This window comes from Ictalurus furcatus, chromosome 9 (genome assembly GCF_023375685.1).
Source record: "Ictalurus furcatus strain D&B chromosome 9, Billie_1.0, whole genome shotgun sequence".
Lineage (NCBI taxonomy): Eukaryota > Metazoa > Chordata > Actinopteri > Siluriformes > Ictaluridae > Ictalurus > Ictalurus furcatus.
Genome location: NC_071263.1, coordinates 7,582,813 through 7,591,970, shown reverse-complemented (window position 1 = coordinate 7,591,970; position 9,158 = coordinate 7,582,813). Strand labels below are relative to the sequence as shown.

Here is a 9,158-nt window from a genome sequence, read left to right as displayed (position 1 = left end):
TACCAACGTCTTTCAAAGACGACGGTATGAAATGCAGACCATTCAGGTTTTGCACAATGCTTAATGGTAGAATATGACTCTCCTTTATGGGAATGAATGAAAAGACTCTGCCAGCACAGAACCATTGTCATTAAAGCTTGGGCTTCGGAGATAACATGGTTTAAACTTGTGCCAGGTACAGATAGCAGTGCTGGAAAAAAAAAGCAATGAGTTACTAAATTATGGAAAATGGTCCGGTTTTTTAGTACTGTTACTACTTAACCTGCTGTTGAAGTCACTGAACCCCTGTACCCATGCAATAATATGTTGCATCTTTACCTGAAGGCAGTGTTTAGCATAATATTACTGTTAAAGTGACATTGTGGCAATGACAGATATTATATATTTATTAGATTTAATATTCCACTACTGTATGTTTCCATATAAAAACCAAGCGAATGCAGTCTGAACTTGTTACCTAAAACCCCGGCAACTCAGTGTATATGTTTAAATTACCTATTCATTAAAATTAATTTTCAAATAAACTTACACGATCGTGCTTTTGGTGTGCATGTCCAAGATTTTTTTTTCTTACATTACACTCTTTCATTACCTGTCCAGTGGTGCTTACAATATTGTTCAGATCAAAACACTGGTGTGCACATCAACGTGCCAGGAGCATAGGGTGACAACTAAAAACCTAAACCAAACTAAACGAAAGGAGCCATCAACTGCTCTGCTCCTCCACCAGCTCCTCCATATGGACTGAGCAATAGGAATGGTTAGCACTTAGCATGAGGAGTGCAGCTACCCCACTGATTAATAAGAACGCATGCACAAGTGGTAATGCAAAAAGGTGCAAACTTGAAACAAAGGCGCCATCACTTTAATTAAACCTGATAATCCTGAGCACTAATGGATTCACAGTCTATTAGGCATCCCCTTGATAGTACTAAGGACTTTTGGCAGTGTGAGAAAGAAGATGGTTGAGGAAGGTTTCATATATGGAGCCTCCACAGAGAAGGTCAAATCAAGATTTTGAAGCTTGAAACTGAATGGCATACTTATGGAGTAGATTGGAGAGGAGTCTGATTTTGGTTCTGGGGAACTATTCACTTAACATGAATGTCATTCTTCGCTGCCTCGTGCCTCTAAATGCCAAAAATTAGCCCAGCTTAATTGTGCTCAGAGATACTGAGGCTAGCATCATGCTGACTGGTTTATGAACTAAAGTATTTCATCTCTAATGTGTCTTGGGATAAAGTTAATAGAAGCTATGACTATTGTCTTGTGTCTCTTGGACAGATATTTTGTTCCTGTATGGAACATATTCCTGTATGTCTTACTTATTTCCAACAATCCAGTTTAATCTAGTGTCTGGAAAAACATCCTGCGCTAATATCCTGATTATCTCTCACTGACATCGATGAGACATGACTGGATTGCTGATGTTTAAAGCTGAATGTTTCACATATTTTGACCATTTTAGTATTCAGATAGTATAGGAACTGTGATGTTAAACATTTTACACAGCATGACCTGGATGTGTAGTAATTTAAGGCATGCACTGTTTCTGCAGCTTGGATCCTACTTGACCAATTGTAACAAAACAATGAAATAAGCCTGTTCATCTTTAAAATCTTCTCCAAATCATCTTTCACTGTTCATGCTGTGAATGTCATAGTGGAGCATTATGTGGGATTATTTCTCAACAACCATCTACCAAGCTATGGGCAGATGTTTGTGGACACTTGATAATCACACCCATACTTTAAGTGGGTCTTCCCCAAACTGTTGCCACAAAGTTGGAAGCACACAACTGTATAGGATGTCATTGTATGCTGTAGCAATAAAACTGTCCTTGACTAAGGGGTCAAGCACAACATGGTCCAGGATGGCAATGCCCCTGTGCACAAGGCGAGGTCCGTGAAGACATGGTTTGACAAGATTGGTGTGTAAGAACTCGAGTGGCCTGCACAGAGCCCTGACCTCAACCTCACTGAACACCTTTGGCATGAATAGTGAATAGTGTAGATATATTCAGTTATTCATTATTTAAATTGCAATTCCCTCTGAAAGTATTGGAATGGCAAGGCCAATTCTTTTGTTTGTACTGAAGTACACTGAAGACATTTGGGTTTGAAATCAAAGGATGAATAGATTAGAATTTCAGCTTTCATTTCCATCTATTTATATCTTAAATCTAAATGTGTTAAACAATTTAGAATATGGCACCTGTTGTTTGAATCCACTCAATTTTCAAGTGATCAAAAAATACTGAAACATGTGACTGACATGTTTCTAGATGCCCTGGTGTGCCCTGTTAGATTGACTGTTTATTAATAGCTTTAAATGTCTACTCTTGATTTGAGCCCTGGGTTTCACCTGTGAAAACTGCATTTGTTATTAAAATGATAAAAGGTATCGCAATCCACCGAAGACGACTTTGAGAGCAGAAATATAGAGGCCATAGCACAAGATGCAAACCACTCATCGGTATTAAGAATCGGAAAGCCAGATTGGAATTCGTAAAGAAATACAAAGTTCTGGAACCAAGATTACCCTCTACCAGAGTGTGGAGAACAAAAGGATCTGCTCATGATCTAAAACATACAAGCACATCAGTGAAGTACGGTGCAAGTAGTGTCATGGCTTGGGCTTGCATGGCTGCTTCTGTAATGGGCTCACTAATCTTGATGATGTAACTCATGATGGTAGCAGCAGAATAAATTTAGCTGTCTACAGAAACATTCTGTTTGCCAATTTACAGAGAAATGCATCCAATCTAATTGGGAGGAACTTCATCATGCAGCAAGACAATGATCCAAGACACACTGCCAGCACAACAAAGGACTTTATCAGAGGACAAAGGTGCAAAGTTTTAGACTAGCCATGTCAATCACCAGACCTTATCCCAATTGAGCGTATATTTCACTTCTTGTAGGGGAGACTGAAGGGACAAAACCCCCAAAATAAACAATAACTAAAAGAAGTTGGAGTACAAGCCTGGAAAAGCATCACAAAAGAAGAATGCAACAGTTTGGTGATTTACCTTAATATTATTTGTTCAGATACTTTTGCTCACATAAATATTGAGTGGTCTGCTACCAAAGGTAGTATGTTCTTGTACATAATCTGACACACACATTAACCGTATATATATATATATATATATATATATATATATATATATATATATATATATATGTGTGTGTGTGTGTGTGTGTGTGTGTGTGTGTGTATATATATATATATATATATATATATATATATATATATATATATATATATATATATGTTAACCAAGCTCAGTGGTGTACTCTAAGCAATATAGGAAGTTTATGTATTTTAAAGGTAAAACTAAATCTGTTTGAATGGTGATATATTAACAATCACTCAGTTAATGTCATGAACAAAATACAGTTCAGTGCAAATGTTTGCACACCCTTTGAACAAATTTTAGAACTCAAATCTAATTTATGCCAACAGGTCATTTAGTGTGTTAGAATTTACAGATGTTCCTTCATTAACACAAATTTTTAAAAAATGTGATATACATATTCTTTAATAACATGTACACTCAGCCTTTGCCTTTATAACTGCCTCCAACATCTTTTCATATTCTCTGGGCAGCTTTCGGGTCCTGCTACTATACTTTTTAACATTCTTGGTTAACATTCTTGGTTAAAACCTTTCAAACTATTTTCTTTTTGTCCTGGTGGATAAATTGGAAAATTAAAAAAAAATAATAATAAAAAATAAATCCACCCAGAAACCATTGGGGTACCAATCTTTTGCTTTAACTGTATGCTGATAAAACATTTTAAAACTTGGATACACTGAGATGATTTGGCTCTGTAACTCAGTTATAGGGAAGAACCTGTTGTAGATAGAGTAACAATATTTAGTGAACAGAGCAACAATTTCTTGGACTGTGCCTTCAGTAACTGAGCAAAGCAGTCATCCTCTGGCACATGTTACTACAATCCAGAGTTGAAAAGACATTGTGCAGATACAGAACTCTCACCAGACAATTGGTATGCTCATACTTCCTCTCCTTAGTAGCCCTGCTTTTCCAGGAGAGCTTGCACCACCCTGCTTTTCCAGAAGAGCTTGCACCACCCTACTTTTCCAGGAGAGCTTGCACCACCCTGCTTTTCCAGAAGAGCTTGCACCACCCTTCTTTTCCAGGAGAGCTTGCACCACCCTACTTTTCCAGGAGAGCTTGCACCACCCTGCTTTTCCAGAAGAGCTTGCACCACCCTACTTTTCCAGGAGAGTTTGCACCACCCTTCTTTTCCAGGAGAGCTTGCACCACCCTGCTTTTCCAGGAGAGATTGCACCACCCTGCTTTTCCAGGAGAGCTTGCACCACCCTGCTTTTCCAGGAGAGCTTGCACCACCCTGCTTTTCCAGGAGCGCTTGCACCACCCTGCTTTTCCAGGAGAGCTTACACCACCGTCATTTTAGCAGAACTGAAGACAGGTGTAACCCAACATGTGGGCAGAGTGAGCTACTACAATACCAAGGCATTAATCAGATCCAACTCTTTGTGGTCAGAATACAGTAAGCAATGTAGGTGGTCTTACACTGTACAGTAAGCGTCCATATAAGGCCTTTTTAACTTGGTGAATCCGGCAAAGAACAAACACTGAACACACAAACACACATAAACACATGCTGCTCCATGCTATGACAATGAAACAGTGACAATGAAACACCATTTTCCCTGTCTTGCCTGCACAGCAATGTCATCATCATTTTCATGCACAGAAATCAACATGTGACTGTTTAATGTGATAAAAGCTCTTATACTCCTGAGACCCTCCCTATCTGAGAAAGTGTCTACAAGGTGTTAAAGGATTTAAGGTTAAATCTGTTGTTCGTAGCCCCTCTCCTTTTTCTTTCAATATATTAAACACATCCGTCTATTTTTCCCAAACACAAGCTGACAACCTCAGGCCTTGAAAAAAAGGTGTTCCTTGTTCAGCCGTACATGATTACAGTTATCAAAATGCTGTGCCACAATCTAACACCTATACTTCTAAAAACAGAGCGTAAACAGAGCGAAACTGTTAAAAAGTGAAACAAAACAATAACAAATAAACATACTGCAAGAGAGGTAGCAAAGATGAAAATGGAAAAGACTTTGCCATCACAATTCTGCTCACCTGGTGGAAAATGTGAAATACCAACCTTGTCACAGCATGAAACAGTACGTTCAATTTAGACCCTTTTAAGAGTGCTCTTAGAGCTTTTTACAACAACATAATAACACGTAATGACATTAATCAAACTTTATTTTGTAAGGAATAAAACACTTCAGAGCATACTCTTATAGGAATATATTCCGCAGCACAATTATCACCCCAAAGTGGAGTATTTTTCTTATAACAGACATCTAAAAGTGTTTGACTCCTCTTATATCACAGTAATTTGTCAACAATAACAATTTTTAATTTATTAATGAATGCCACATCATGTTTGTAAAGCATTTATAGATACGTTTAATGTTATGGATTTTTCACATAGCAGCTATAAACAGTCATTCCTTCACCAGCTTCTCGTTTATCTCTATTCATATTAATAAGACGAGAAAAATATTCATCTTGTAATGTTACTAAAAAAAACAGAAAGCAAACGTAAACTGACTGTTACAACATGAAGACACACCAAGACTGTTTCTATAAATGTTAAATGCACAAATCTCCTAACAGAAAACTTATCAACAATTTTGTTTTTCTTTGTTAAATAACAAAACATTTTGAAAAATCTTTTCATTATTAGATATACAGCATCCACATTGCATGTCTTTGTGAATGAGCTGTTAGTACAGAAACTATATATTAGAACGATATAGATAGATGTATTCAAACAAGTGCGTTTGTATAAACCTGTGATTTGAATGGTAGTCGGCACACCCTCTGACCAATCAGAATCAAGAATGCAACAATGCTGTGGTATAAACACATATATGATGCTGTATTTGTATCAAATACTCAGTGAAAATACTGAACCCTGTACTCTGTACACCCAGTAAATTATAACTTGTTATTTCACAACTAACAAGTTTGCTGCCTGAGGTCCCTGCAAACGAAAGATCAGAGTCAGTGAAATAGTATAGACTGCATGCTATAGTCAATATCCTTGAGTATCCTTCAGTTACTGTAGCACTACATAAGACAAATGAAGAAAAAACATTAACGGCAGCCTTTTTTTTTTTTTTTTTACAATAATGAACTTTTGAGTCATTACGTTTTGTTTATGCTTCTACTCTGAATTTGTTTTCTGTATAGCTTATAGACCAAAATTTGATGAAAATGCATCTTGACATTATATTTTATTGGCCTATATTTCATCCAGAGTTGATATCCCACTGCATCAAGTCCACAGTACCATATGTTTATGTTGTTGCTGATGACTTTCTTCAAACTCACCTGCCATTGACTTGACTGCTTTATTCATTTTTGGTTTCATTTCTTTGAGTAGTAAATTATACCTTAGTACATTCATTTTGGTTGGCTCATGAATGACGTTGTAAGAGGGAGGAAATCCATCCCTAATCATAAATGTGAACTTTTCATTTGAATTTAGTCATGCAAATTGTTGACAAATTGAAGGCGTAAAACCACATCAAACTCTAATCTAGTTTTGTGAACTTGTGGTTTATGAAGGGGAAAAATGATTTCAATCAAGTTAGCGCAGTACACCTTCGACTTTATTTTAACATGCTTTGCTGTTCGGACAAATAAATTACTAGCTTTGTTTATTCGCACTTTACACAAGCGCGGAAAATTACAACCCACAATTATTAAGCTTTTTAGATTTATATTTATGAGTTCTTATTCTTATTAGCCGATTTGACTGGTCACTTTATTGAATGGGTTTAATCCCAACCTCAATTTTTTATTTTTTTATTTTTTTAAGTAGGTCTATAAATAATGTGAACTTGGACGTAATCTGTTCTATGACTGGAAAGTTCAAGAACAGAAAACCCTACAGCTGCGATGAATAACCAGAGCATTACTGTACACATTTGAATGCATCTAATATATAATGAGCTCGATTGTTCATAAAATAAACCATGAGGTCCATGGAATTTATCATAGGCTACAGTTGTAGTATATGTGTTGTTTAACTGTATTTAATTTTACAGTGTCGTTTATCATTTCTTGTTGGGTTATTATTGTTGTTTAATGCCTGGCAAAGGGACTAAGAATGTAAATGAACTTGTGTGCATTTACATTTATGAATGCTTATTAATCTACACTGTCCCTTTTTGAAATTAAACAAACAAACAAACAAACAAACAAACAAACAATCAAATACTGTTAAAGAGTTCCTGGCTGCAAAGGGTTTGAAAATCACTGGTCTACACGTATCTGAAAGGTGTAAACAAACCACTGACTTGTTGATAAATGAACCTGGAGGCAACAAATCATCATGAAACACAGCCCTGGAGTGTCGCTTCGGTTCGTTGTTGAAACCAACACCGTGATTCACTTCACTCCAAAAAGTTAACGCTACACTCGGTTCCCTCACTCACTCGATTATCCTTCGACTCCGACTTTGAGAAGGTGGCGAGCATCATGAGCTCGTTAGAAAACGAGACATAAGAGTTACCTTCTGGTCGACGATGGAACACGCCATTTCCCGGACCTGCGCGAGGCTGAAGTCTCCGGAGTCGAGCAGCACGGGCTCGCGGCTCAAACCGATCTGCATGTGGAAGGAGACTCCGCGCGAGCCGGGCACGGGGCTCGGAGCACGGATCACCGGAGGAATACTCATGGGGAATCCGTGAAATGTCGAACGGGATAACAGTCGCGGCGGGATTAGTCAACTAATCACTCAGTGCGTTTCGTCAGGGCGCTCTGTTTTCTAATGAACACCCACCTGCACGCGCGGGGAGCAAAACTTCCAATCGCCCCAAATTCCTGACGGTGTGATGAAGGTAAATGATGAAGGGAATAAAAAAATAATAGTGATAAATTGTAATACATTCAGAGGCACTGAAAACAAACGCGAAGAGTTATTTGGCCGTTGAGGGGCGATGAAGATGATGAAGATGATGATGATGATGGTGGTGGTGATGATGATGGAGTCCTATAGACGTCAGATAGGTTTCATGTTGGGGTCTGATAGACACCGCCTCCTGGTGATTAGAGAACCACACAATTAGAAAGATCTGCGTGTACAGCACGTTTTAGTGTTGTTTTGTGTGTTGTTGTTGTTGCTGTTGTTGTTTTTTGCGTTAAGAATAATTCTAAGAATGAACATATCGAGGTCAAATGATTGTTTGTGTGCCCCCTGTGGAGGAAAATCTCCTTAGCCAAAAATTAAAAACTTCTCAAAGTCAGGTGGTTTAAGATGTAAAAAATCAGACTTTACTGAAGATGTCTGCAGATCATCTGACAAATACAATCCAGGCTCCTGCTTTTATACAAAACTAAAACAATGGTCTCATTGTTCCCAGTTTTTTTCTTTCACAATGTTACTTTCTTCATGTGTTATATATAATTGTGGCATGAGTTCAGTTTTTATTTTATTGATTAGTGATTTTTCACAATTTCTAATCACATTAGGTTGTCTTACTTAGATTTTAGTTTATTTGATTAATGTACTGATTACTCTTATATCTTATACATGATTGGATCTCACTTTGATTACTTAACATTAAAATATATATACCATACCCCTTTTCGCTGCTTGTGTATTATTTAAGTACACCTTTAGTCGTCTTTTTGCATGCGATGCACATATAAGGCCTTTTTGCGGGTGCACAGTCCAAACCGAACTTGAGTGCTTTAGAGTGGATTTAGGGAATATTGACCTCCTACTGTATTCTTCAATTGGCAATCATTACTATGGGAAGCAGGAAGGTGAGATCAGCAAGATCACATTTATACCTGGTCATTTTATGCATTTTGTATCTGAAATGTAACCTGATAAGATGCAGCACAGTCCCAACAGGATTTTGCGTTTTTCAGCAGATTTGGGCCAAGACATGTCATGCGACGACATCATCACAACACGCCATGTGATGTCATCACAGCGTGCATTCAGCCCAAGCCCTCGTCAATTCTTGTTCATCGAACATGAGTACTGCTAAAAGGTCTCATTTACCAACAAACCTCACTAAGCAAGATCGTGCAAAACAGTTTCGTGCAATTGCAATTTCGC

At 37.7% G+C, this 9,158-nt stretch overlaps 1 protein-coding gene across 1 annotated transcript in view; it reads right to left on the bottom strand.

Moving 5' to 3' along the window:
• Positions 1-7,884, bottom strand: part of prkd1 (protein kinase D1) — a 53,772-nt gene extending 45,888 nt beyond the window's left edge. Inside the window, exon 1 of the mRNA XM_053633226.1 lies at positions 7,602-7,884. Coding sequence (XP_053489201.1) covers positions 7,602-7,766 — 165 coding nt within the window. The 5' untranslated portion in view covers positions 7,767-7,884. The remainder of the gene's footprint in view (positions 1-7,601) is intronic.
• Positions 7,885-9,158: the final 1,274 nt, after the last annotated feature.